This window comes from Chinchilla lanigera, unplaced genomic scaffold (assembly GCF_000276665.1).
Source record: "Chinchilla lanigera isolate Chin_1 unplaced genomic scaffold, ChiLan1.0 scaffold00067, whole genome shotgun sequence".
Lineage (NCBI taxonomy): Eukaryota > Metazoa > Chordata > Mammalia > Rodentia > Chinchillidae > Chinchilla > Chinchilla lanigera.
Window position 1 is genome coordinate 12,932,029 of NW_004955468.1, and position 27,659 is coordinate 12,959,687.

Below are 27,659 nucleotides of genomic sequence, written 5' to 3' on the forward strand. Positions count from 1 at the left end.
TCCCCCGCCGCCCGCCCTCAGACCTATACCCAGGGATTCTTTTGTATCACTTGGGGACGCCCTCTGCTCTTCTTACTCTGGCAATCGCCCAAACTCAGTGTCGGGGTGAATGCCTTCACTTCTTTCCCATCCTTCTGTGACAGCGGGAACGCTGCCCAGCTCACCCGTCCCCACCCCATTCTCCACCAAGCAGGGGTGGTAGAAGCCAGTCAGTGCAGCTTATTCCTTGGCCTCTCATTCCCAGTCTCACCCTTAAGGTGGCATCTCTAGCCATGGACAGCCTCTGCCGTGGAGTGTTTGCAGGCAACAGCCGTGAGCTCAGCGTCAGGTCTTGCTTTCCTAGTCTCTTCCAAGCTGAGCAAAGCCATCGTTCTGTAATCCTGGGGCTGCTGCTGGGGACAGGTGAGGGGGGCTTGGTTCCAAGGGTGAAGATATTGAGGACTCCCAAAGCGAGGGACAGGTAAAAGAAGTGCTAGTGTGATCATTCTTTTTTGCTTCTTTCGCTGCAGAGCGGAGGCCACAGCCGGACTCAGCACTTATTCGCCGGGCCCGGGCTGAGCGCTGGACCCAGTGGTCACTCCGTGGAGGACTGGAAATGTTGCCCCAGGCCCTTGACAGCCACCTGACTGGTAGGGGGGTCCATGTTCTCAGAGGCCAGCCAGTCTGTGGGCTCAGCCTCCAGGCAGAAGGGCACTGGAAGGTAGGGGAACCTTCTGGAGTATAATGGACCTGTGTCAGTGTTTTTATCTTTGTCTAAGAGGATCAACCAGGCCGGGGGTATAGAACTCGAGTTATACATTGTTTGCCTTAGAAGCTATGTGGACAAAGGTTACTCCAGGTTGCTAGGCCTTTTTGTGGACCTTCCTCAAAGACTCCTTTGATGCAACTCTGTGGATAGAAGTAGTGCTTGTAAGTGGCTTGGGGATGGAGAAAGGACAATCCAGCTTCACTGAACACTTCAGAGCGGCCACACTGGCATCTGGCCCGCTTCCCAGGGCATATAGAGCAGTGATCTTTGTGAGCATGACAGTCATTTAGTGTCTTCATCCTGGGTTAGCACCCAGCCTTTCCTGCCACTGGAGTGCCTGGGATACTTGAATGTGAGGCAACAAAAGTCTTACCCTATCCCTGAAATTCATTATCACTGTGTCTCTCAAATGTTTTCATCTTCTCAGGTCTCTCTAGGGGACAGCAGTCTGGAGGCTGACCACATTATTAGCGCCCTTCCAGCTTCAGGTAAGAGGGTAGCCCCCTCCTCTTAGCCAGAAAGCATGAGGCAACAGCTGTACCTACCTGGGCCAGCAGGGCCACACGCCATGCAGCCCCTAACCCAGCCAGCTCTAGGGGAGTCTAATCCCAAAGACAGCTGCTGTAATGGTGCTGTGAATCGGGCTTCTGCCTCATCCCCAGAGCTCAGTAAGCTGCTCCCTGCTGAGGCTGCACCTCTGGCTCATATCCTGAGCACCATTACTGCCGTGTCTGTAGCTGTGGTGAACCTGCAGTACCGAGGAGCTCATCTGCCTGTCCAGGTATGACAGAGAGGGGAAGGGGAGACGTAGGCTCAGCTGGAGCCCTTCCCCTCCTAGCCCATCAATTTCTTCCTCTCCAGGGATTTGGACATTTGGTGCCATCCTCTGAAGACCCTGTGGTTCTGGGAATCGTGTATGACTCCATTGCTTTCCCTGAGCAGGATGGGAGCTCCCCTGGCCTCAGAGTGACTGTGAGTGGGGACAGATTGGTTCAGCGGGCTTTCCAAAGGGCACCTGTGTTCCAGTGCAGGCAAGGCCAGGCTGGTCAGTGCTGCATTCTCTCCCTAGGTGATGTTGGGAGGTTCCTGGCTGCACACACTGGAAGCTAGTGGCTGCGCCTTATCTCAGGAGCTGTTCCTACAGCAGGCACAGGACGCAGTTGCCACACAATTAGGACTGAAGGAACAACCAAGTCACTGCTTGGTCCATCTACACAAGGTGAGTGGGGGCCAAACCTATTGTAGGCCTTAAAAGCAGCAACTGATAATATGTCCTTACATGTCAGCTAGAACTTGGAAAATCAGTAATAAACTCTTTTCTGCCTCCTCTTCCTCTTCCTCTCTCCCCAGAACTGCATCCCCCAGTATACACTAGGTCACTGGCAAAAAATGGGTAAGTTTGGAAAGCAGCTGGGCTGAGGAGGGCTGAGAAAGTGAGAGCCCAGCAAAAATACTCCTTTCATCATTTCTTTCCAGAGTCTGCTGTGCAGTTCCTGGCTGCTCAGAGGCTGCCCCTGACTCTGGCTGGTGCCTCCTACAATGGGGTTGCTGTCAATGACTGTATAGAGAGTGGGCGCCAGGCAGCAGTCAGTGTCCTGGGCACAGGACTGAACAGCTGATCCCCAGCTCCCACTCATGGAAATAAAAGCTGATGGTGCTTAGCTTGGTCTAGCTATTCTGTGAAATGTAGGCATGATGGGAGAGGGGGACTAAGTGTGCCTAGGATGCACAGAGCAGGAGCAAAGGCGAGACAAAGTCCTTTATTAGAAAATATATCAAAATCCCAGCCCCCTGAGCCTGGACCAGAAAAGGGAGTTACTCCAGCACTGGCAGAAAGTACCCAGGGAAAGGTTTCCTTCACCCAACAGCTTCCTGGGAACCATAAATAGAATAAATATTCACAGAGGTCCCAGGAGAAGCCAGATTACTCTCAGAAGGGAGTGATGTCCACGGAAGAGGAAGGGGCGTGGGGTCCAGCCCTGCTCCTACCCCAGGGGCAGGGGACTCCCAGGAGTCATCACATAAAATCATGACATTAAAGATTCACATTCATAAGGCCTGGCAGGTGACCCTAGAAAGAGTGATCTCCCAGGTCTAGAGGAGCCCAGCTCCAGTCCAGCAGTGCAGAGAGGCCCCTGCCCCCCAGCATAGCACTGAAGTTCAGTTCCCCCACATCCCTCTAAGAGCATGAGGAGCCGAGGGTGGGGAGAATACAACCTTCTTATTCAGTTTCATGACTAAAGTGGGCAAGGAGTCAGTGTGAACCACGGTGGGTTGTGTGGTTGGCAGTAGGCAGAGGGCCGGGCCTAGCTGGGGGCCGGCGCTGCAGCATCTCTTGACGGAAAGCCTGGGAAGAACCAGGTGGGTAACGGGGACCAGAGGGAGCCCGGGGACCCCGAGGGTCAGTCCCAATATCTGCTGTGATGTTGGTATAGAGAGGACCCAGCTCTCGAGCCAGCAATTGGTATGTCAGTGAGTTCATCCCATCTTGTGTCCAGGAATTCTGGGTACGGACCAGGAGGTCAAATCTGAGGGTGAAAAGTTGGACACTACGATTCAGAAGAACAGTGAGGAATCTAGGGATTCTTGGGAGTTTCCTGGCTAAGGATACAGAGCCTTGAGAATCCAGTAACAATTCCCAAGCAGTTCTCCCTCCTACCTGTGGGGGTTTTCCTCATTGCCCTTGTCACCTCGATGCTTTACCATCTTATAGTGCCCCACAGATGTGGGGGGCCGAGAAATCCTCATCCCAGCCAGGCGTACCCTATGGGAAAAGGGAGAGGACTGTGGAGAATGCAGAGTGGAGGAAAGCTGCTGGCAGTGAACAAGAATAAAGGCCAGCAAGGAAGGGGCTGCACAGTTCTGTACACAAAGAACAATTATTACCAGTTAGGTAGAAAAAGTGCCAAGTTCAAAAAGGAGGGAGAAAATCAAACAGAAAGAAGGAAACGGCTGAAGGGAATGTAAAAGCTGGGTGACTCCAAATCCACAGGGCCCAGTGCCAGGCAGTGCCCTGGGCCTTTAAGCAGCTGGCAGAGGTGGGTTTGCACCTCCAACCTTTGCTTCCTGAATGGCCCCCAGGAGCTGCCTGTGCAGTGTGGGAGGGACAAAGAAAGGCCATTTTGTCAAAACTGTATAAAACACTAAGAATGCAAACTCAGCCCCGCGCGTGTGCACACACGTGTGTACACACATGCATGCTAGGGATCAAACTCAGAGCTTTGTGCCTGCTAAACACATGCACTACCACTAAACTATCCCAGCCCAGCAATTCTTCTGTTTGTTTGAAGCAGGGTCTCGCTATGTAGTTCAGCTGGCCTTGAATTATGTAGCCCAGGCTGGCCTCAAACTTGCAGTGATCTGCTGTCTCAGCCTTCCAAGGGCTGGGATCCCAGCATGTGGCCCTAGCCCAACAATTGTTATTTGGAGTAGTAGCTAAGCTACCCCTTCGGCTCTCCCCCTGCCTCTGTGTATTATGTAAAGAGTAGAAACAGTTAAGCAAATCTCAATTCTCACACACAGAATCAAGAAGTGAAGACGGCCTGGGAAGGAACTAAAAGAATGCAAACATTTTGAATTTGCTGAGTGCTTTGCACACACACACAGGATGAGAATTCATATAAATGTCACCCTAGAGGACACAAGGGGGAGGGGAGGAATGGTTCCAGCATACTAAGCCCAAATATTCACACCAGACATTAAACTGGGTCAGCTGAGGCTGGAGGTCAGGATGTTTCACATGCTGAAAAATGAGTTGGCACCATGCCAAGTGGCACAGGCCCTTTTCCTTTCCTAAGTGATACTAGACACCATGGAGCAGAACCCCGCTCCATCTCCACAGGAAGTGGTCTGGATGCAAGCCTGGCAGAAGGCAGAACTAAACTGTCTAGGCCCCTTTCCAGCTCTGGAATCCCATGACAATATTTCCTACTGATATCTGTTCTCCTAGGACTATAACTAACCGATTATAGAAAATAGAAGGATACCAGAATGGGCAGCAGCATGCAAAGCCTGACTTGGGTACACTGAAAAGACTAAAGGAAAGGAACATAGTCAGTATAGGACCAGAGAGCTAAAGGTTAGCATTGGAAGGCTATGGCCAGGCATGGTCTTAAAGGCTGGGGTGGGGAGGGAGGTGGGAGCAGGAAGTCTAACCTGGCAGCAATGTCGTCATCCTCACCACCCCAGCCCCAGTACTCATTGGGGAAGCCATTCATCTTCAGGTACTGGTCAGGAGTGAGCGCTGAGACTCCTCCGAAGTACTGGGGATATGGGAGGCTAGGGAGAGAAAGACTCTTGTATTCCACAAGCCTTTTGGAGAGACATCCCTACCCACAATCCCCTTGGCTGCCATTCCACAAGATGGTTAATTTCCCTGCTTCCCAACACCCTTCCCTGCCCTCTACCTGTATCCAAACTTGTTCATGGCAACAGCAACATGGCGGGGTCCCCGGGGGTCGCACACATAGAGATTGTGGTCATTTTCTGGCAGGAGGTCTACATCATGTAAGAACAGGCAGTCCCATTCTTCATCACGCAGGGCTTCCCGCACCCCAACATTCAGTAGTTTTGCCCTGTTAAATGTTCCATTTCCAGCCTGGAAGATAATGGAGGGGGCCCAGGCTGTGTGATAGGGAGCATAACGGGGGTGAAGTACAAAAGTGTTAAGATGGAAATCTAAGTGGGATGTGCAGTAGGAGAATGAAGGGAAAGATAAGATACCTTTGTTTTTGTCCTTTTGAGGCAGGGTCTCACTATGCAGTTCAGGCTGGCCTTGAGCTCACTTTGTAGCTCAGGCTGGTCTTGAACTCGTGACAATCCTCCTGCCTCAGCCTCCCGAGTGCTGGGATTACAGGTATGCGTCACCATATTGGGCATATCTTTTTCATTTAATCATTCAACAATTTTTAAAAAAATTTCACATAGCAGTGTGTGCCTGATATTTAGGTGCTACTGTTTAGCATTTCATCCTGCTAACAACTGTGTGAAACAGGTGATATATTAATTTATCTATTGGGGCTGGGGATTTAGCTCAGCGGCACAGCACCTGCCTAGCAAGTGCAAGGTTGTGAGTTCGATTCCTGGTACCAGAAGAAAACCAAAAAAAAAATTAATTTATCTATTGTTCTCTCTCTCTCTCTCTCTCTCTCTCTCTCTCTCTCTCTCTCTCTCTCTCTCTCGTTGCTTTTTTGTTGTTTGTTTATTTTTTGAGACAGTCTCACTATGTAGTTTAGGCTTGCCTTGAACTCATGGTGATCCTCCTGCCTCAGCCTCTCAAGGGCTGGGATTATAGGCATGCACCAACATGCCTGGCTTGTTTGTCTCATTTTAGAGCGTTATCTTGCTCAAACTCATGCATGTCACAAGTTGCAGAGCTAGAGCTTTAGCCCTTATCTTCCCAATTCCAAATATGCATAAGCCACTTAAAAAAGGAACAATCAAGGAATAGTGCCCGGGATGTAGCTCAGTCGCACATCTCCTGCCTGGCAAGTGCAAGGCCCTGAGTTTGATTCCCAGTACTCACCCCCCACAAAAAAAAATAGTATAGGACAGAGGGAGCCCACACAGAATAATGAGAAGTATAGGACTAACAAATTCAGAAGAACAAGGCCAGGTGCTTCTCCACATTCCACAGTCGGCCATCTTACAATTATTCCAGGGACTCATTAGATGAGAAGAGAATGGTATTTACTTGAGACTTCCTTACACAAAAGACAGAGTGGGGTAGGTAGCGGGGTGGGGGGGGTGTTACCTGGTGGATGACATAGATGCCATAAGCAAGCTGCTGACGCTGCAGGAAGGGATGCAGGTGGTAGAGCAGAAGGCGCAGGTGGTGCTCCCGGGCACGATGGGGCACAATGATGGCTGTTCGGGACCGGGGCTCACACCCTGCAGGGTGGTACCGGCCCCCAGGCTCTACCCGGGGATTCCGCTCCACAATCTCTGCTATTGATGGCACCGGGCTAAAGGACACCGACACAGGACCCACTGTGCAGAGGGAATAGTACGTTCAACAGTTGGAGGGGCAAGGAGAAAGGAATGAGCACCAGGGCCCAGGAAGAGCTCTGGCCCTGGCAGTTTGATTCTGGGCTCGGTTTCCCCAGGCCTCACTCAGAAATCTCCTAAGCTTTAGCTTTCCCTCCATGGCTGCTGCACAAAGTCTGGAAAGTACAGGCTCCTACCTAGCCTGCCTTTGTTTTTTAGGGCTCCATAACTCTGTCCTGCCTCACAGCAGTTAAAGGTGCAGATGGGGGTGGAAAAGAGCAAGGCTACCAACTAGTTAAACTAGGGCTCAACTACTGGGGAAATAATTCCTACCTTGGGGCAGAAAGAACCTATAAATGGGCAGACAGTGGAAAGCTGTGGCTCAACATGACAGCCTGGTGTAAACTGAATTAAGAGTCCTCTCTGTCTACCTCAGCCCACCTTCACAGTACCTGAATCTCTTAAGCCCCATTCCTGCCACTCCAAGCCTGCCCAAGACCCCTCACCCCCACACCTTGTCCTTTCCTGCGCCTCCTGCTTCCTTTTGCACTCACCTAAGAGAGGAGATCGTTCCGGACAGTAGGGCAGACCTTGAGCTGGAGGAACCCCTGGGGCTCCAGGGGGCCCAGGCAGGTGACTGAGGTTACTGTAGACATCTCGAGGGTGAGAATAGTCAAATGTTGGCCCCTGATCCCGGCCAAATAGGGCACTAAGGCTTCGGAATCCCCCTAATGATAGGTACATCATGACGGCCAGCTGGGAGCCCACAAGCAGGGCCAGCGTGCAAGGCCGCTCCAGCAGCCTCCGCAACATCCTGAGGTGAGGCCTGGGGAGGGAGAGAGGGGAGTTCTGGGAGCAGGCAGAAAGAGAGCAAGCCATCAGGAAGACAAGTGGATAGGCGTGAAGGTGGTGCCAGAGGCAAAGAGGAGAAACAATTATAGCAAAGTCACAGAAAGGTGCACACAGGGGTACAATCACGCATGGAAAATAGAATGTAAGCACCAACCGTGGTACCTGTCACTTTCGGCCGTTTAACTTTCACCCACCACCCCAATCACTCCCACCATCTACCCTCAGTCCCCTCCCCCGAGGATGCTTACGTCATTCAAGTCCGTCATTCAAGTTCGGAGTCCCTGTCCGAAGTCTCTGGAGAGCACGACCCCTGCCCCAGTTTAGAGTAAAAGAGACTCACCCAGATTCAGGCTGTCTTCTTCCCAATCATGGGGGTTCCAGGGGGCCCCGGGGGTGCAGAGATGTGAGGCATTATCTAAAATTGGAAATGCCACAGAGGACGGGAAAAGGCTCCATCCAGCTCTCCACCAGCGAATCCGGGACCGGCTGGAACAGAAGCGGTCGAGGATAACCAGCCACCTGCATGGGGCAGAGATCAGAGCAGGGTGAAGCCGGTTCCCCAGGGAAGTGAGGGAAAGTGGTTGTAAAGAAGAGAAGCAGAAGATGCCAGGTCATTGGCCTTTCTCCGAGGTTGCCTGGAGTGATTCTATAGACACACTCAGGTCTGTACTCAATCTCTTGCTCCCACTCCAACAGGACGGATTTGTTAGAGGATTGGGAACACAGTAACTGCTGGAGACACTGCTTTCTCACACAGAAAATCCGTTCAAGAAGCGACACGGTTTTGAGAGGACCACTGAGTGGCCTCAGGCGCGCCCAGGGAAGTAGGAAACACGCTCCTTGCGTTCTTCACGCTCCGCAGGTGCAGGGAGCTGTGCACCGGGAGCTGCGGGGAGCAGGGTGGGGGTGGCGTCCTCTACCTTTTCCACTCTTCCCTTCTGGTTGATGTCACAAATGGTGAGAAGAAGGACTGGGGCAGAGGCGGCCGGGATACCTGGGCGGGTTCACCTGGAGGGGCGTGGTCTGCACTCGGCCAGGGCTTAGAATCCAGTTCTCTGCGAGCACGCCCATCTCATCCCCATCTCCTCTCGCGTTTGCACTCCCGTGCTACGTGAGCCCACCCGGCCCCCGTCCACACTTCCCCCCGAGCTCCCAGCCCTGCTCCAGCTTGCCTCCAGCCTTTCTCCGAAACGCACCCTCCAATCCGTCCAAAGCCTTCTCCGAGGCCTCGCTCTTTCTCTTTCCACGGTCCCCCGCTTACGTACCTGGCCTCCAGCTTCCCGGCGTCACCGCCACCCCGACAGCCGGGCATGTCTCATCGCCGCCATCTTGAAAGCGGGCGCCGCGGGGCGGGGCCTCGCGTCACGGGGCGGGGCTGCCGGGCCAGGCCGGCTGGCGGTGCAGGCGGGAGGAGCCGAGTGGCCCTGCGACTCCCGGAGCAAGCTCAAGGCTTCTTCCCAGACCTCAGTGTCCTAACGGGACTCCGTTTCTCGCCCCCTAAGAGTGTTAAGACAGGAGCTCACGCCCTTCATTTTCCACGGGGCCAAGGGGCCGGTGTCTGGTGCATCCGACAACCTATCAACAGGGGAGGCTGGGCCTTTCTCCAGTGTGTCGGTGGCGCCCCCTGCAGCCTAGTGCTACTTCCTATCAAAATTGTTTCTTGCTGAGGCTACATTGTTGCAGACTGCTCTAGCGCATTTTTGTATCTTCGTGGTATCCGGCAGGCCTTCAAACAGAAACAGTTAATAAAATAGAGAAACACTGAGTATAGAGGGAAACGCAGCGCCTGCGTTAAGGTAAAACTGTATTTTTCTAGGCGTTAGAGTAAATGCACGCCACCTTGCTGAGAAATGTTTATCCGCTGGCCCCCTAGCATACTGTGCTTCTCAGAAGCAAATTTGCACGCTGCGGAAACAATAAGAGACCTGAATTACTCTTTGTGTCGGCCTCAGAAAGCTCCTGGTCTCTTGTGTGTGTATGAGAGGAAGCACGGACGTAAACAATAGTGTGATGAATATCATAACCCAGAAATGATGCCTCGTTCACACGTAGGATTCCGGAAAGGCTTTCCAGAAATAGTGCAGGCTAATGGGAAACCGAAAAGATGTATCTATAGCACATCCTTTTATACGGTTCTGTTTTCTGTTTTCGAGTTTTACAACTCAGTATAGGTAAACGATCCGCATGCCAATTCTGTCTTGTCTAGTAGAGATTCGGTTAACCTCCTACTCCCCACTTGTGGAAAAGAAGCAGGTTTTGCTTCCATGTTGTTAATTCAGTGTTCTATGCCTGGCCCGTAAATATGTCTGTTCTCCAGATTTTCTCCTGTAGCAGTTATAACATTTCTTCATGAGTTTAACATAATAAATGTGTTCATTTTTATGCGGGTATTGGAGGAGACTGACTCAGCCAAACTTTGGACAGGTTCCTCTGGGTCCTCTTTTTAATTAGGTCTTATCCTTAGGCCCTATCTTGTGCCTGCCTAGCCAGTTTTAGCAAGAATCCTGCCAAACCAGAGAATGGAGAATCCCCCCCCGCCCCCCCGCTCCGTCTCGCCACACACACCCTTGATACCTATCGCCCTCACCTGTCTTCAGGAAGAAACTTGCTGAGTCAGTTTACTAGGAATCCCCTTCCCTTGATGTCATTTTTCCTTCTATGCACTGACTCCCTTATTCTGTCTATAAATTCCCACTTGTGCTTGTTGTCTTAGGTTTTTTTGTTGTTGTTTGCTTTGTTTTGTTTTTGAGACAAGCTCTCGCTATGCAGTTCAGGCTGGCCTAATCCTCCTGCCTCAGCTCCCAAGTGCTGGAATTACAGCATGTGCCATTATGCCCAGCTGTCTTTACTCTCTTAGCAACTGTCAGACTAGTTTTTTTCTTTAGCAGGATGAGAGTCATACTTTTCGCTTATTTCTGAAAATGAGCTGTGTTCCAGGCAAAAATCTACAAAGAAGGAAGAAATTAGGTCATTTGGGAAATCAAAGTCAGAGTGGTAAGGCTAGCCAATAGAATGAAGGGAAGGCCTAGATGCAAGATGAGATGAGCAGGTGCAAAATGATGAAAAGACTCAGCACAGCATTTTAAAAGAGACTGGAGCCAGGGATGTAGCAGAGTGGTACAATCAACAAGGAAAAAAGGGGTTTCCCCCAAGGGCAAGAAGAAGACATTGAAATCTTCTAAACTGAGAGTGTTATGATCAGAAGGGAGCATTATCAAAAGGGTTAAGATCAGAGGCAGGAAGGCTATTTAGGATTTACGACAAAAATTCCTGAGTGAGCTCCTTACCTGGAACGACAGGTGTCATCTCCAGTCTGGGAGGTGACCTCCCGTCTTGTAAGGACTCTGGGCAAAGGAGTCGGTGGAAGGAGAGGAGGAGCTGGCCATTCATGGAGGGACAGATTGCTCCCAAACTCCTTGTGTTTCAGTTATGGTTACTAAGTCCTGAAAACTTCATCTTTGGAGGGATTGGAAGGACAGGAAGTTGAAGAGCAGGCAGGACATTTCCAAGTATTTCAACCACAAGTGTATTGTTATTTATTTTTTATAATGTCTTTTCCTTGTTATAAATGTGTATTGATTGACTATTTGATAAATGAAGAAAAGTAGGAAGGAAATTATGGTATAAAGACAAGCAAAACCACTGTGGATATTTGGGTCCATTTCCTTGTAGTCTTCCTTTCCCCTCCTCTGCATAATGATTGAATATAATTTCATTGAGCTGGGCATAGTGGCGCATGCCTGTAATCCCAGCACTCAGGAGACTGAGGCAGGAGGATCATTGTGAGTTTGAGATCAGACTGGGCTACAAAGTGAGCTCAAGTCCAGCCTGAACTGCGTAGTGAGACCCTGTTTCAAAAAGACAATATATATATATATGATTTCATCATGCTGTGTTTATAGTTTTTATGTTTTACTTTTGCTCTGTGAACATGGTCATAAACACTTTCTTTCTTTTTTTGTTGTCTTTTCGAGACAGGGTCTTGCTATGTAGTTCAGGCTGGCCTTGAGCTCACTTTGTAGCCCAGGTGGGTCTCAAACTCACAACAATCCTCCTGCCTCAGCCTCCCAAGTGCTGGGATTACAGGCATGTGCCACCAGGCCCGGCTCATTTTCTTGTGTTGTTATTAAAAAAGAAAATCCCAGAGTGAGATAAAGCTCTTGCAAAACAAGCTACCATCAGTAGGATGAAAGGAGAGAAGGTACATCTGAGAACTTTCAGGAGGCGGACAGGATGTGGCCACTGGCTGACATGCCTAGTCATGCAGTAGAAGACTTCATAGCAGCTTTGAAGCCCACTGGCTGTGTGGCTAAGCAGTACATTCTCTGGGTTTCATTCGTAAACTGAATCCACTATTAAGATGCTTTGTAATGGAAAGAACTATGGGAATATTCAATACATCTGGATTTTGGGCACATAGTAGTCAAGTTTTAAAAAGCCACATTTTTGGTTACCGTTTGTTTTTGTTTTGTTATTGTTGCAGTACTAGGGATTAAACTCAAGGCCCCACACATGTTAGATGAGTGATCTACTGCTGAGCTATACCCCCAGGCTTTTTAAATTTTTATTTTGAGACAAGATCTTACTCACTAACTTGTGCAAGCTGGCCTTAAATTTGTGATCCTTCTGCCTCAGCCTCCTGAGTAGCTGGGATTACAGGCATGTCCTGCCATGCCCAGCAAAGCCCTGGGGTTTTGTTTTTTTGGTTTTAGTTTTTTGCTGTGCTGGAGATTGAAAACAGGGCCTTGCACATGCCAGGCAACTGCTAGGTCTGTAAACTACATTCCCAGCCAAAACTCTGGGTTTGTTTTGTTTTATTTGTTTTGTTTTCTTTTGTTTTAAAAGCTGACTGGAGCTTGGTGCGGTGGTGCATGTCTGTAATCCTAGCACTCAGGAGGCTGGGGCAGGAGGATTGCCATGAGTTCAAGGCCAGCTTCAGCTCATAGTGAGTTCAAACTCAGTCTGAACTGCATAGTGAGACCCTGTCTCAAAAAACAAAACAAAACAAAAGAAAAAGCTTACTGGAGTAAAAACTGACTTCTACAGATCATTGAAATGTGGTTCTCCCAGAGGATCTCCCTCCAAGTTTTTATCCCTGGTACCTTGCTCTTGCAGACCTAATCTTCACTTTCTACCCCTTCCCTATCTGCTATCTCCTGACCCTCCCTTCCATCTCTTTGTGAGCAAAGAGAATATCTCTCTTTTCCAGAAACTTCACTCCGGACGCATACACCCTGAACTTACTCATTGCTTATAACTGCCTCATTTGTGAAAACCTAAATTCGAATCTGCTGCTTTCTACCACAACATCCTGTTTTTCTATATTCTCAGTAAATCTTGGGGCCCTAGTATTCCAGTCGTGACATACAACACAATAGAAGAAACAGTCTGAACACCAGTCTAGTATCATTAATTTCAAATAATTTAAACCTGTGCTTTGTTTCCCAGGTAAACACTGGAGGCAGGGGTCAGGAAGCTGAGCAGAAGCACATTTTAATGTCTTTAAAATCCTCTCTGTCATTTAACATTTTCCACCTACAGGGTAGCTTTTCTCCATAAATACCCTCCTAGGAGCTGGACATGGTGGTGCATGCCTGTAACCCCAGCACTCTGGAGGCTGAGGCAGAAGGATCACCATGAATCTGAGGCTAGCCTGGGCTGCATAGTGAGTTCAAGGGCAGCCTGCACTACATAGTGGACCCTGTTTCAAACAAAACAAAACAAAACAAAACAAAACCATCCCTGAGCCCCTACTCCCAGCTCACAGTTTGTCCAGATCCCGCCCTGCTCTGTTCCTCACCGGATCGTATCGTCTTCCAGCTTCGTATCTGCTCCGTTTACTTCACTTGGATTTTGTGTTACATGGAAGGACTCTGGAACTGACCTAGTAGACAGAAATCCTTTCCCCAGGGGAACAAGAAAGGGGAACAAGCATGGGGGCGGGAAGGGACAAGAAAAAAGAATGGAAGGAAAAAATGGAAACAAAGCTTTGTAGATGAGGGGAAGAGGGCCGAAGAGAGGGGAAGGAAGTAGGGGAAAGCAGCAAGATATATTTTGTATAAATTGCCAGGTGCTGTGGTACACGCCTGTAATCCCAACACTTGGGAGGCTGAGGCAGGAGGATCGTTTTGAGTTTGAAACCCGCCTGGGCTACAAAGTGAGCTCAAGGCCAGCCTGAACTACATAGTGAGACCTTGTCTCAAAAAGACCAAAAGAAAAAAAAAAATGTATAAATTCCCTATGATGAATGTTATCATCATGTGTATCTAAAATGTACCAATATAATTAATTGCAAAAGAAAAAGAAATCCTTCCCTCTACCTGCACCACCCTATGGGACTCTGTGGAGTCCCTACATCTTACAGCTTACTCCTAGAAGGAGAGGCAAACGCCTCCTCCAGGACCGTTTCTGTGACTTTACATTCTGGGCCAGGTGCTCCTCCTCTGTCATGGCACCTGTAGCACAGGACTGGAATCTTGGTCCTCCCTGACTGTGTCAGCCACAGATTATAAACTCTCTGAGAATAGAGACCATGCATTCCCTTTTGTCATCCCCTGAATGTAATCAGAACTTTTAGCACAAATTCTACAGAAAAACTAGGCACTGTGGTGCGTGCTGGAAATCTCAGTACTCTGGAGGCTGAGGCAGGAGGATTGTGAGTTTGAAGCCAGGATTAGAAGGCAGAGCGTGCAAAGGAAAAGATTTAAGGGACAGAGAATCAGCATGTATTGGCCACTTGCTAGAAGACAGAGAGTGCTAAGCATTTACGTTGTCATATTCTTATGTTCTGACAACTTCTCCATAAGGCAGCGAGTAATGTACTCATTTTACAGGTAAGGACAGTGAGGTTTGCAGAAAACAAGTGGATTAGCTGGGTGTGGTGGTGCACGCCTGCAATCCCAGCACTTGGGAGGCTGAGACAGGAATGAGTTCATGGCCATCCTGGGCTACAAAGTGAGATCGAGACCAGCCTGAACTACATAGTGAGACCCTGTCTCAAAAAGGAAAAAAAAAAAAAAAAAAAGAAAAAAGAAAAAAGAAAAAAGAAACAAAGAAACAAAGAAAAAGAAAGAAAGAAAGAAAACAAGTGGATTAAGTCCAAGTCCACATCATTATATGTGAGTAAGTAGTGAGGCTTGGATTCAGCTTGACTTCACAGTTCACATCCTTTCCAAATGCTCCAAGAGCATGATGACCACAGATAAATGGCATAAAAGCAGTCTTCTCAGAGGAGGAGATCAAGTCAATTAATGTATTTTGCCCTTTGATTCAGACTCATTTTCAGGTCAAACTTTTTAAAAAAATATTTTTGGCTCTGTAATGCTTATTTGCATCTACATTATCAGGAGAGGGTGTTGGTGTATGCTATGGAGCTGGGTGTGTGTGTGTGTGTAATGTGTGTGTCACTGTTTGTGTGGTTTTGTGGGGCCTGTCGCTAACTGTGAGGGATGCCTCAGTCTACTTCCTCCCCTCCCTTTCCTTCCCAACACTACTTAAGTTCTCTGGGCCCATCCCCATATAAGGTCCTGTCTGGGGAAGTTGTTCAGTATTGTTGCTCCTGAAATCCCCACACCCTCCTCTTTCCGAGCATTTTTAGAAGTGGTGGTTTCCTGCAGCTGTCAGCTGGTTACTCTTGCTGCCAGTGATTTTGACTTCTCCCCAGCAACAGTCAATGGGGAAGGTATTCAATTGGCTCAGCAGCAGTTGCTTAGCCAATCAAATGTTAATATATTGAAAGTCACTTCCTTGCCCCTTCCTCCCCCTGAAGCTCCAACCAATAAGAGGCTGGTTTTGTCCCTTCCTGTCAATGTGGTATTTTAGAAAACAAAATATTGTAGTACTGTACAGAGATTAAATAAGTGATGGAGTAGAAGTGTAAATGCCCATTTCTCTGCACTCTCCAAAAATCCTGGCCCTCCCACCTCCCCCACAGAAAATAGTGGTTGGACAAATGCCCAGATTTCCTCTGTTCTAACCACAGAAGCAGAGAATGTCGGGGAAGGAGGAACTTAAAGAAATTATCCCAGTTCCATTACTGCTCCAGGTTTCTCCCCACCTCCAACATGTACTCAGGCACAACACTTGGCATGTCATGGTTGTCCAAACTCTGCTCGGACTTCGCTAGGGATGAGGCATTCACATCCTCATCAGGCACTGTGCCTCTCCTTCCCTCTTTCCATCTCTAAGTCAGACACTTAAGCGGTTTCAGTGCCACCTTTCCTGCTCTTATTCCTGCTTCTGATCCTGCTGTACACCCACACCCTCCTAGCTCAGGTCCGTGGTGGTGGTAAGTAGGCAGCCAGGGGACACAGGTCACCCAGGCTCTTACAGAGAGGTATGCACTCCCTGCAGCCCCTGTAAGGACTTCTCGGACTCCGGACATTAGAACATTAGGAGGAGCCCATAACCTGGGTCAGGGAGGGGTGGCACCGAAATGATCGTTCTGGGGAGCAATCAGGCTTTGCCTGAGATTGAGCGCTGGGTGCCCATCATTTCTTTATGAAGAGCTTGCTCCCTCTCTGCCCTCTTTTCTCTTATTTTCCCATTCACCTATCTACCCATCCAATCACAGAGGTGGCTGCTGTGATTTAAAAACAAAACAAAATGACAAAAGAAAAAAAACCAACCCTTTGAAAAACCACTTTTTTGGGCCGGGGATATAGCTCAGTGGCGCAACTGCCTGCTTGGCAAGCACGAGGTTGTGAGTTCGATTCCCAGTACCAAAAAAAAAAAAAACCAAACAAACAAACACTTTTTCATGTAAGTTAAAACCCTACCCACTAAGCAAAGGATTTCTTCTTAAAATAGCACATATAAAAGTGATTTACAAAGGGTGAATCACTGAGAGCTCTTACGAAAGTGAGAAGGGCTATCATGATTACCTGTCCCGAGGACCCAGCCCAAGGCACGCCCTCCTTCCCCCAGAGTCCATTCAGCCGGAGGCTCAAGCTCTGCACCATTCGTTTCACCCTTATCTTCCAGTTCCTTGTATTGTCCCATCGTTCTTCTCTCCTCCCCGGACGGTAATGTGAGCTCCTCCGGGCTGTGGGCATATATTGTGTTTGTGCCTCACATTAATTCCAAACAGAGCTCTGCTCCGTGTACCATGAGCTCATAGCATCGGGGTCCTTGAATGTATTCTTGGTGGTCCACGTCTCCTAATTAGATGGAACAACTGACAATAACTTGGCCTCAACCCGCTGTCCTGTTTCCACCTTCCCTTTCCTGGTTGGGAGGAGACCAGGGCACCGAGCCCAGCAGTGGGGCCAGGTTCACTGAGAGAGGCGTGTGGGTGGCCCTTTTCTCATGGTCACAGTGGGAGCAGGCGCGGTGCTGGGTGGTGTAAAGTACGGGGCATGATGTAAGGCTCTGCCTGGTACAGACCTTGATTGGCACAGCTCAGCTCCAGTGAACAGAGCACGCACAACCTCCACAATCTCCACAGGCTCCACAGCCTGCCCCTACTCCATAGTCCCAGCTCTGTACCCCAAGCCACGCTCGGCAGCCCAGCAGGGGGTGCTATGGCAGTGTGTGGCACCGTTAGTCCCTCCATCCTTCCCTCTCCACCCTCGGCTCAGGGTCTTCTTCTCCTACACTTCCTCCCTCCCTTCCACCTTTGGTCCATTCCCTGAATCGCAGCATCCTACTGTTGTCACTTAAGCTCCAAATTCTTACGGGGTCCACCCACTGCCCTTCCCCATCTGGTCCTGTGCATGACTCACACAGGACTGCCAGGTTGTTGTGCCAGTGAAGTCACCTGCGCAGACAGACAAGGAGAGGCGTCCCAGCACCCACCGTTCCTCTTGTATTTGGCGGTCTCCTCTCCTCTGGTCCTGCTTCATGCTGTTGTTTTTTGCCTTGCCGCTTGCCCCCAAGGGGGCCACATCCTGTCCCTCCTATTGAATTCCATTCTAACCCCACACCTCCGAAGATATCTGCTGGGTTTCCTTGGTTGATTCTGGGGACCCGGCCCCAGTCACTCAGCAGTCATAAGAGTAACCTCTCACACTGCCAAAGCCTTTACTACTTGAAAATACAGAAACCCTTGCTCCCGGAACAATGCTGTGGGAACAGGTCGTGTTAGTCCCATTCTGTCTGTGAGTAACCTGAGGTTCGGCATCAGCGACCCAACACCACCCAGCTAATAAGTTGCTGGCCCCAGCTCAGATTCAGATCCGTGGGCTTCTGCTCCAGCACTCTTTTTTTGTTTTGTTTTGTCTTTCTGAGACAGGGTCTCCCTATGCAGTTCAGGCCAGCCTTGAGCTCTACTTTGTGGTCCAGGCTGGTCTCGAACTCACAAGGATCCTCCTGCCTCAGTCTCCCGAGTGCTGGGATTATAGGCATGTGCCACCACGCCCGACTCAGAGCTCTTCGTATGTCAGCAGCCCTGCTCCTCTCAGTCCTGTCACTAAGCACCTGTTGGGTTTGGTGGTGTCCTCTTTATTGTTGCACCTCCCCGTTCCCAGCCACTGTACTTGCCAACTGTTTGTTGTGTTGCCTGCGTGGGGTCGGGAGCTCACAGAGGTGAGGGACAGAGTGCTCTCTCTTTCTCTGACAGTCCCTTGGAATCTGGGACAGGGTTCTGCCAACCAAAGGTGCCGAGGCTGGGGATCAGAGGGACACCATTGACATAGCGCTTTGCCATTTTCGAGTGCCCACTAGACCCTATGGCGGGTGGTCATGGACATAAAGGTGGTGGGAATAAGTAACAACAGCTGCTGTTTGTTGAGCACCTACCAAGTGCCGTGCATTGTGCTAGTTCTTTATTTACATTATTTAATCCACACAACAATGAATCTCTAAAGAGGTATTATTATTGGAAAATTAGAAAACTAATGCTCAGAATCATGGAGCTAAGATGCAATCCACATCCATCTGACTCAAAAGGAGCACATAAATAGCAGAGTTCAACACATAGCTTACAAATATGATAATCTCACTCCCTGAAGGCCTATCCTACCCTTGGCTTTTCCTTTCCCAGCAAATTAAATTCAGAGAAAGGAAAGCAGGGCAGGTTGTACCTCATACATAAGCACACACACATCTTCACACACACACACATACCTTTACACACACACACATCTTCACACACACACACCCCACTTACACTTGTCATTACTACCCTGGATTTCCAAGCCAGGGTGAGTGCTATGAGGGGTGGAGGTCAGTTTCCCCAGGACTCTAGTCTTCGTCCCCTTCCCTGGTGCTAAATAAAAGTGAATAAATACTTAATAAATACAACTGGGGCCTAGGACCCACCCTGCCTTCCCCCCTGCCACCTGTGGCCTGCAGGGAAGAGGGGACAGCGTAGGTAGGAGACTGTCTCCTAGCCCCTTTCCTGCACTAGTCTATCCCTGCCCCCCAGGGCAGAAGACCAGAGCAGGGCCAGCCTGCACAGCAGGCCAGAGAGGAGGGGCAGGCCACACCCCACAGCCCCTCCCCACTGTGTCTTAAAGGCGTGAGGCAGTGGCAGAAGCCCCCCTCATTTTCCCAGCTGGGTCCGAGGCCCGGCGCCCAGAAAGGGCAGCCGGGATGGTGAGGTTATTTCCTCCCCGCCCAGGGGCGCCGCCGGAGGATCTCCAGAATCTGTGCCCGGCGGTGCAGCCAGTCCTGCGGAGGCGGGCGTGGTGTGGAAGGGACTGGCCGGGGCACGAAGAAGCTGTACCGAAGGCGAGCGTTCTGTGGGTCGCCAGCCACCAGGACTTGTAGTGTCAAGGGCTGGGCCAGCGGCCCATGGCCTGACAGTGTCTCTGAGGCTGCAGTGGCCCCACTGTAGCGCAAGCTGACTGCCCCAGGCAGTACCACGTCTGTGGGGGAGGGCATCAGTGTGTATTCACCATTCAGGGCATAGGAGCCATCTTCCAGCTTCAGGGCCAAGTAAATACTCCGAGGGCCAGGGGGCCCTTGCTGCCGGACAAGGATGTGGGTGGCCCCTGCGGGGATAGTGACCACGGTGTTGTATCCGTACCTGTGTGGAGGAGCAGAAAGGGAGCTCAGCATCTCCTGAGTGCCCTCACCCTTCTGAGCTGTCGTCTGATCGTGTATGTCTGTGTGCAGAGGGTTGTCTCCTCTCCTATGGGAGCTGTGCAGCCTAAATCAGGGCTACATGGACATGCGCCCGCTCCCCTCCTATCTCTGGGCACTGTTGCCAGCTACCCTTGTACTCAAGTGCCCTTCTCACCCACTTCCTCGGTGCCTATCCAACCCCTATCTCCTTCCAAGGCTCAGCTCAGCGGTCACTTCCCAAGGGCATCTTCCTGGTGCTCTGCTGAACACACTGCACTGTAACTCCCGACTCCTCTGTCTCCCTGCTATGCTATGCTATGGAAACACGGTTACTTCATATCTCTATCCTCAGAGTCCAGAACAGCATCTAGGAGGACAGAGAGGGAAAAGAAACGAGGAAGGAACCTGAATTTTCTGAAGGAGCCAGACTGCTTGCTGCAGCCAGAGCCGTCCCCGCCGCACACCATGCACTTGTCAAACTTCTTTTTGGAGCCAATAATGCGGTCACAGCCAGCGTGGATGCAGCGGCCCTGGACACAGACTGAGGAGCTGTCTGGGGAACAGGGGGTCCCATCTATGACCTGAACAGAAGAGAAGGAACAGTGTAAATGGTTCTTCCTAAATTGGAAGACTCAGGTCCCAGGGAGCATCAGAAAAGCTGAATGAGGTGTGTAGGGCGAGCCCCAGCCCCTGTGTAAGATGATAATCATAATAACAATTGTAAAAGCCACCACTTTCACCAGGCATGATGGTGCACATCTGTAATCTCAGTACTCTTGGACCCTGAAGCAGGAGGATCACAAATTTGAGCCCAGCCTGGGAAATTTAGCAACTCTGTAAGACTTTGTCTAAAAAGTAAAAAAAAAAAAAAACACTGGGATGTAGCCCAGTGCAAAGGTCCTGGGTTCAATCCCTAATATCCCCTCCAAATTTTAAACACATTATAAACCAGACAGTGTGCCAAATCCTTTATAAACATGAACATAAAATCCTGCCAACTACTGTTTGAGGTTTCTAGAGATGAAACACTTAGAAAGATCGAGGAACGTGCCGAAAGCCCACACAAAACGACAGGCCAAGGTGCCAAGGTGGAAATTTTAGGTCTCAGTCCTGAAACCAAGCCCTAAACTTGATGCTACTGTCTCCATATGGACGCTAGAGGGCGCCAACCAACAGGAATTTTCCGCAGACTGGGGGAAAGGAGGGAGTTAAAGGCTGCTAGGGCTGCTTTTTTTTTCCTTCCACCTTTAGTCCACAGCCCCTGTCACACGGAGGTAGTGCAGGGACGCCAGTCATCTCCAGGAAACCTGTCTATTGAAGACTGGCTGTCCAAAAGCCATCTGCTGCCACTGCTGTAGTTTGACAGAGAAACCAGTACAGAGAGTAACTTGCCTAAGGATGGGGATATAGCTCAGTGGCACAAGTACCTATACCAAAGGAAAAAAAATAATAACTTGCCCAAAACGCCACAAACTTTCATTCTCACCAAATGCAGGGCAAGGAGATGCAACAGGCCAGAGCAGGTTCACTGGCCACTTACCCAGCCTAGGGCTTATTTTCCTAATACACATGGACAGATAGGTCTGAGTGGACCCCTGGGCTGGATGGGCTCTGGGAAAGCCAGCATGGTTCTGTTTTAAAGGATCCTTGCCACCATAAAGCAAAGGGACAAATAGCGAGTGTCTGAGCATAGACAGGCTGGGGTCTTCCTGGCCCTTACCCGTTGGTCCAGCACATAGTAGTAGCCCAGTGCCTGCGCCTGGCAGGTGAGCTTACACTGGTCCCGGGGGGCCACACCAGCATATCGAGGAACCCAGTCCATGGGCCCCGGGAAGCTCTTGAAGAGGTCAGTGCGATGGTTGTAGGCAGCACACTGCTCCTCACGGAAGGTCAATGCTAGAGGGGTGAAATGGACAGTCAGAGCTCCCCTCCTCACACCGTCCCCCTACCCCAAACCTCTCCACCTAGCCCCTCAGAACCTTAGACAGCATAGCCCTTCTGTCCTCACAGACTGCCAGGGACAGTTCCAGAAAGGTGAAGTCGCTCCACGCCAACAGCAGGGTCAATTAACAATAGCCTTTTTTTGTAGCCCAGGCTGTCCTCAAGCTCACTTTAATTCCCCTGCCTCAGCCTCCTGAGTACTGGGATTTTTACAGGTGTGTGCCACCATGCCTGGGGGACACCTCCAGGCTCTACCCTTCCTTCCCAAGGAGACCCAGCACTCCCCTCACCTGAGCCAGTTGGGCAATTCTGGGTGTTGCAGGAGCGGAAGCGAGTGCGACGGCCTTCACAGTACTTGCCACCATTCCGGGGGACAGGCTTTGTGCAGTCCCGGTAGGAGAACTGGACACCACCCCCACAGCTCCGAGAGCAGTCGCCCCATGGTCCCCAAGGGCCCCAGCCACCAGCCTGTGGAACCTGCAGAGGCACAACATGGACAGGTGGGATAAATATACTCTCTCCTGGGCTTAAGGAGTCCCCACTCCCCAGGCTCTTCACCCAGCCCTGCCCTGTGATCTCACATTGAAGTCCTTGAGCTGGTCCATGTGGAGGCAGCGGCCACCCATGCAGGCCTGTGCGGGCCCACAGGGGGTTCCATCGGCCCAAGGTGAGTGCTTGGTTTGGCACATGGCGTGGCCATTGAGGTGGCCAGAGCACCAGAGAGCAGCACAGGGCGGTGGCAGCTGGGGACAGTGGTGTGAGTCAGGCCCAAAGGTCAGCTGGCACTGGCGGTCAGCGTCATAGTCCTTGCCAGGAAAAGTCACAGGCAGATTCAGAGGAGCCTCTGGCTTGTCTAAGAGACAGTGTCCTGGAAGGAAGTAGAGGCACAAAGTCAGCCAGGGGCCGAGGGGAGCATTCAGGGTTCCCAGCTGAAAGTTTAGGCTTGCTAGGACCTGGGGGATCCCAAGAAAAAAACAATCCTCGGGCTATATGAGGCTTTAAACAACAGCTACACTTTACTGGTTGCTTATTATGTGGCGCGCACAGGCTAAGTGATATTTAATTGTGGCAAATAGCTGGGAGGTAGTTACCATCATTATACCTAGTTTACACATCAGCTACAAGCAGCCAGAGGTGAAATAACCGACAGTTACCTATCTGCATACACCTAAGGGACAGGATCAGGATAGGAACCCAAAGCGCTAAGTCTTCCTCCTTTACCTGCCACAGAACCCTCAGGTCCGTTTCTCATGAGCAGCTCTGGCTAGTGACAGCCATGCTGCTGTTCTTGCATAGTTCCCTGGGTGACAAGGTAGTCACCTCCTTCACATCTCCCCGACCCCAGTGTTGGACAGTTCTGGCCCTTAGAAGGTCAGTTCTAATTCTCTTGAGCTGAAACTTCGCTCCCCTCACTGCAATGTATTTTGGTAGGAAGTGGGAAGCACACAAAGACAGCAGTTTCTCAACCCGTCATGTGAAGAGGAAGCAAGTGGAGGAGTCAGTGTGATGCCACTGAGGCCTTCCCTGGGAAAGGTGAGGGCCATCTGCTTACCGTAGCCATTGTCCAGGAAGTCAGTGATGAATTGGGCACTGCAGGGGGACCAGGGCTCCTCCGGGTCCACGTGAGCCATCACAGGAGCCATGACATGGTTGGAGGTGCTTCCCTGCGCATTCAAACCGATGCACTGCTTGGAGTTGTCATGAAGCATGTTGAAGACGTGGCCTGGGAGAGCAGAGGTCCTGCTAGTGTCCAGGGGCCCATCCCTGTGTCTTTGGGGGGCTCCCTCATGGGTGTGGCTGCGGCTGGAATGCCGTTCCCCACTCTACCTCGCCCCGGTCTCCTGCTGATGCTGACAGTTCCTAACATGGAGCCCCTGCTGCGCTGACTTCCCTTCCCCAAAGGAAAGACCTTGCCTTGCTCATTTTCATTGGAGCCAACACTCCCAGTCCTGAACCCCCATTTCCTCACTGTCTCCTCCTCCAAACACACACACACACACACACACACACACACCCTTCATGGTAGGTTTCCACATACTATCTTATTTAACAGGAAAGTTTAAGAGTTATGGTCTTAGATCTAGGCCTAGGGAGGAGGAAGAAATATCTTGGGACCCCCATTTATACCTGGTAAGCTCACGATCCCCTCATTCATTTATCTCAGGTACTTCCTGGTCCTAGCCCCTCCTTACCCAGTTCATGAGCAGCAGTGAAGGCTGACTGGAGCCCGTCATCCTCCACCACAGCACAGCTCCGAGCCGGGTCACACACAGTACCCACATCAGCCATACCCAGTGTGTCGCAAGTGGAGACCCCACACAGATCCTGTGGAGAGGGATCACAGAAGATGCATAGAATGGGCCAAGACCTGTGGGCCCATAGTGGTGGAATCTGGATTGGTGGTGGGACTGGAGCTCTGAGGACCCAGCACTGTCAGGGCCCAGAGAGCGCCACATGGCAGTATGGCTGGGGCCAGGCGCCATTTTCATCATAGTTCGTGGAGTGGTGCCTCTTGGTTGTGCAGTGCCCAGCCCGTGGTACTGCGTGGGGCCTCACCTGACGGGTAAACAGAATGGCTGTGTCAAAGTGGTCAGGGTCCGAGTCTTCGGGGGTATTGAGGCCCCGCTGCCAGGCACAGAAGCTGCGTAGTGTCAGGGCAGCACTGGGCCCCACTTGGGGCCCCTCCTGGCCTGACCCCAGAATCACTAGTCGAGTCACCACTAAGCTGACAGGATTGCGGATGCTTGGGTGCTTGAAGGCCTTGGCTGCTGCCGCCATAACTGTCAGCAGATAGTGCTTTAGGCCTGCTCCGTGGAATGCTGCCATCTTGTCATCGGCCACCACCAGGGTCTCCACGAATCTACTCAGTGAAGCAAAGCGCTGGAAAGGAAGAGAGAGAGGAGGATCCTGAAATAGCCTCCCAGACCCATGGATGGCTTCTCCCCTCCCTCACTTCCTGGGTCTGGAAATAAGCAGGGCCAGCTGGGCCCTGCATACCCCTTGGGATTCCTGACGAGTCTGGTTTGGGCCCTCCCCTCAACTCCAAATCCCAGGGCTTTTGTGCTAATGCTGAGGAATCAGCTGTTGATTCTGAAGGGGAGGAGAGAGAGATGCCACGTCCCAGGGTTGTGTGGGCCCCCAAGGTTAAAAGCCACTGGGTTGCCTCTGGGAGGGGCTTTGGGGCCCCCCAGGCCTGAGTATGTATGGCTGGGGCCTGTGGGACTAGGGCTGGAGGGCTGGGCTGCAACGTGTCTGCCCTGTGTGGTTGGAGGAACAATTCAGTCAGCAGCTAGGGCTGGGGCCAGAGCTCAGCGTGGCGGGTGTGGAGGGAGGTCTGGTCTGGATTAAAGCTTAAAGCAAGGGAGGGGAAGGGGAGGATGTTAGGGAGAGGGGAGTGGTGGTCTGGGAGTGGAAAGAAGGAAAGGATGGAGCCCCAGTCAGCCTCACAGTCACTCCACAGTGTGGGATGGCGACTGACCAGGAGGTACGGGATCCTTTCTTCCCCTGCCCACTCCTGTCCTAGTTTGCAGTTTGCCAGAATAATTTTGAAGGCAGCATCAGAAGCCAGAGGCCGATTCCTCTGGCTCGGCCTCAAACCTCACTCCTTTAGCTGGGCGTGAGGGTGCAAATCACTGGGGCAGAGCCAAGGCCAAGGGGCTGTTAGAACTTTATTGCCGGCTACGGTGCCAGCAGGGTATGCCATGGCCAGGCAGGGAGGAAGGAAGGGGGAGCGGTCCTTCCCAGCCTAGCATATGCGACCCACCTCTAGGAACCCTCAGAGTGGATCTGGTTAGAAGGGCTGGGCAGAGAGGCCAGAGCCTTCCCAAGCCTGGAGGCCAGTGGAGAGAAAGGGGAGAGGCAGATAGAAGAGATGGGGCAGACAGCCAGAAGGAGAAGTGGGTGGGAAGAGGGTGAATGGGGTCAGTGGGACAGACATGGCGGGAGAACACTGCAGGGCACACTCGAGGGTTGCCTACCTTGGCTCTTCGAGGGCTGGGATGGGAACTCCTAGGAGGAGCCTTGACGTTGCACATGGGACCCTGGCCGCTGTCAGGACTCTTCCGGCGAAGGATGTGCGCCCCCGGGCCCCCAGCTGAGTTAAGGGTGCCCCCTTCCAGGGGCTGGAGGTGGAGCTCAGCCCCTCGGTATTGCAACACCCCTAGTAGGGCTCCCCCATCCCAGTGCAGAGATGCCACCGACTCAGGATCTCCATTGATCGTGCCAGTCAGGTAGGTGCCCGGCTCCACTCCGCCCAGCAGCTCAGGCGCCTGGCCTAGGTACTGCACAGTCAGCCCCGCGACCTGCACGCCAGGGTCCTGCTCCAGCTCTAGCAGCAGCGTCTCCCCAAAGGCAGGCAAACGATACAAGAGTCTGGCCGGGACGTCTGAACCAGGCAGGACGCTGCCGTTGAGCTTCTCTGGAAACACGATCTCCTCCTCCCGCGGGAGGGGGCTGGCCGGCCGGGCAGAGGGCAGGAGGGAGACCAGCAGCAGCAGCAGCGGCAGCAGCCACACCAGCCCTGAGAGCGGTGCCGCGGGGGGCAGCGGGCGGAGTTGGACGCTCCACAGCCTGCATCTGGCCAGGCCCCTCCCGGAACGTGAGCCTGTAAGGGACATGGCACAGGGGCTCCGGCTGGCAGGGACAGAGGCTATCTGGAGGCACCAGGTCCTCCACACCCTAGCTGTAGAAAGTGCCTGTGTAAGTTTAGGGCTCCCTTGTGCCAAGAGGAGATGAAGACCTTCACAGGAGACAAAAAAACTTAACCCTTCTACTTGTGAGAGCTGCTCAGGGGTCGCTTCTCCAAACTTTCCTCCTGCTCCCTCCTCTGTCTCTCCCGCCCACGCTTCTCCGGCCTCTCCCTCTGTAGGACTCTGTCTGGCTGCGCCTCCCTGCTTGCCCTGCCTCTGCCTCCTTCTCCTGTGCCTTTGTCTCAGCCTCTCTCCTCTGTCTCCGTATCTATGTGTCTGCGGGTCTCCCCGTGGGCTCTCCCCAGCCTCTCTCCGCGCCAGCTCTTTTAAGCAACCAGAGCTGTGCAATTGATTGGCTGATCTGTAAGCCACTCAGTCAGGAGTTCTGTCGGTGGGACTGGATGGGTGGATGGGTGTCTCATTGCTTCCCAAAATCCTCGTTCTTTTTGTTTTGTTTTGTTTTCCTTAATTAAAAAAAAAAAAAGGGACTTGCCCAGGGGAGGGGACTCTCTAACAGCTGGATGAATTTTAAAGATACTGAGCCAGCTGACGACATAGACTTTTTTCCCCCAAGCCCCACAAGGAACCCTCAGCTGTCTCTTTTCCTTTTTGGTGGGACAGAGCCCCAGGGGAGGCAGGAGTCAGGGAAAGCGTTTGGCCAACACAGATCATGTCCTGGGAGAATTTCTGCTCCTACTGTCTAACCCTTCCTGGCCTTTCCTTCCTCAAGGCTCCTTCACACTGCCCTCTGCCCGCAGAGGCTGATTTCCAGGACCAGGTGGGGGACAGGTAAGGAAGAACCGAGAAGGCGGTAGCTTGACACACCTTAGCATGGGACCAAGCTGGAGAGGGCAGAGAGACAGCTCAGGGAGGCAGAAGACAGTGACCAGGGAGTTCATTGCCCAAAGGTAGGATGATTCTTCTGGGATGGATATGCAGAGGAAGCAGACAATCAGCGGGACTTAACAACTTTTCTTTCTATAGGAGGCTTCAGGGTGGCATCTCAGGCTTCCTAAGTTACCTACTCCCAGCCCTTTTGCACCCTCCAGAGCCCCAGCAGCCATACCAGCCTCCATTTCCCATTCCCAAGGCTCCTCCTCCCCACTTCCTGACTCCTCATTTCCCTGGCCCAGCTCCCAGAAGTTTTCCCCAGACTCTTGGCCCTGCTCCTACCCATTCCAACTGTCCCAAACCCTCCCCCAGCCTCAAGTCAGCCAGCACCTACCATAGGCAAGGACTTGCTCTCAGGAGCCAAAAACTACCCAGTATCATTCTGAGGGAATCCCCACCTGGCTCCCTCCTCTGTCTCTGTCATGCTCTGAAAACCTGAGAGTTCCTGGAATATCTGGTAATCTTTGATTTCTCATTCTCCTTGGGGTAGAGAAAGTGCCTGGGGAGCAGAGTTGCTATTAGAGAAAAGAAGCAAATGATTCCATTGG

The 27,659-nt window shown here is 51.5% G+C and overlaps 3 protein-coding genes across 7 annotated transcripts in view; 1 reads left to right on the forward strand and 2 right to left on the reverse strand.

Annotated features, from left to right (window-relative positions):
- The window catches only part of Ppox (protoporphyrinogen oxidase), a 4,051-nt gene extending 1,642 nt beyond the window's left edge, over positions 1-2,409 (forward strand). For both annotated transcript variants that reach the window (XM_005400257.2, XM_013522352.1), the window contains 8 exons: positions 258-402; positions 510-700; positions 1,176-1,236; positions 1,411-1,529; positions 1,610-1,720; positions 1,818-1,967; positions 2,099-2,141; positions 2,225-2,409. In XM_005400257.2, the coding sequence (XP_005400314.1) occupies positions 258-402; positions 510-700; positions 1,176-1,236; positions 1,411-1,529; positions 1,610-1,720; positions 1,818-1,967; positions 2,099-2,141; positions 2,225-2,367 (963 nt within the window). In that variant the 3' untranslated portion in view covers positions 2,368-2,409. The remainder of the gene's footprint in view (positions 1-257; positions 403-509; positions 701-1,175; positions 1,237-1,410; positions 1,530-1,609; positions 1,721-1,817; positions 1,968-2,098; positions 2,142-2,224) is intronic.
- An 83-nt stretch (positions 2,410-2,492) lies between these two features.
- B4galt3 (UDP-Gal:betaGlcNAc beta 1,4- galactosyltransferase, polypeptide 3) lies at positions 2,493-13,407 on the reverse strand. Of its 4 annotated transcripts, none has more exons than XM_013522355.1 (8): positions 13,386-13,407; positions 7,926-8,104; positions 7,288-7,559; positions 6,501-6,736; positions 5,155-5,345; positions 4,904-5,026; positions 3,408-3,512; positions 2,493-3,276 (listed from the first exon to the last, which is right to left on the reverse strand). In XM_013522355.1, the coding sequence occupies exons 3-8, from the start codon at positions 7,544-7,546 to the stop codon at positions 3,003-3,005; spliced, it is 1,188 nt and encodes a 395-aa protein (XP_013377809.1). In that variant the 5' UTR covers positions 7,547-7,559; positions 7,926-8,104; positions 13,386-13,407; the 3' UTR covers positions 2,493-3,002. The 4 variants fall into 4 exon arrangements, with proteins under 4 accessions (XP_013377809.1, XP_005400320.1, XP_013377808.1 ...); XM_005400263.2 differs by lacking the exon at positions 13,386-13,407 and adding an exon at positions 8,851-8,957; XM_013522354.1 differs by lacking the exon at positions 13,386-13,407 and adding an exon at positions 8,506-8,695.
- Positions 13,408-18,304: 4,897 nt separating this feature from the next.
- Positions 18,305-26,571, reverse strand: Adamts4 (ADAM metallopeptidase with thrombospondin type 1 motif, 4). Its single transcript, XM_005400258.2, has 9 exons — positions 25,510-26,571; positions 24,089-24,412; positions 23,725-23,857; positions 23,085-23,255; positions 22,114-22,400; positions 21,823-22,009; positions 21,312-21,487; positions 19,997-20,172; positions 18,305-19,553 (listed from the first exon to the last, which is right to left on the reverse strand). The coding sequence occupies exons 1-9, from the start codon at positions 26,146-26,148 to the stop codon at positions 19,127-19,129; spliced, it is 2,520 nt and encodes an 839-aa protein (XP_005400315.1). The 5' UTR covers positions 26,149-26,571; the 3' UTR covers positions 18,305-19,126.
- Positions 26,572-27,659: the final 1,088 nt, after the last annotated feature.

What these genes read in the sequence shown, in the direction of transcription:
- B4galt3 (XM_013522353.1), bottom strand. Translation starts at nt 7,612, where the DNA reads ATGGCTTGCTCTCTTTCTGCCTGCTCCCAGAACTCCCCTCTCTCCCTC. An exon ending in ATGAACAAGTTTGGATACAG is followed by an intron (nt 5,027 to 5,154) that starts GTAGAGGGCAGG and finishes TTCTCTCCCTAG; the next exon opens with CCTCCCATATCCCCAGTACT. An exon ending in AATGAGGAAAACCCCCACAG is followed by an intron (nt 3,277 to 3,407) that starts GTAGGAGGGAGA and finishes TTTCACCCTCAG; the next exon opens with ATTTGACCTCCTGGTCCGTA.
- Adamts4 (XM_005400258.2), bottom strand. Translation starts at nt 26,148, where the DNA reads ATGTCCCTTACAGGCTCACGTTCCGGGAGGGGCCTGGCCAGATGCAGG. An exon ending in CCAGCCCTCGAAGAGCCAAG is followed by an intron (nt 24,413 to 25,509) that starts GTAGGCAACCCT and finishes CTTCCTTTCCAG; the next exon opens with CGCTTTGCTTCACTGAGTAG. An exon ending in CCATTCTGTTTACCCGTCAG is followed by an intron (nt 23,858 to 24,088) that starts GTGAGGCCCCAC and finishes CCCTCTCCACAG; the next exon opens with GATCTGTGTGGGGTCTCCAC.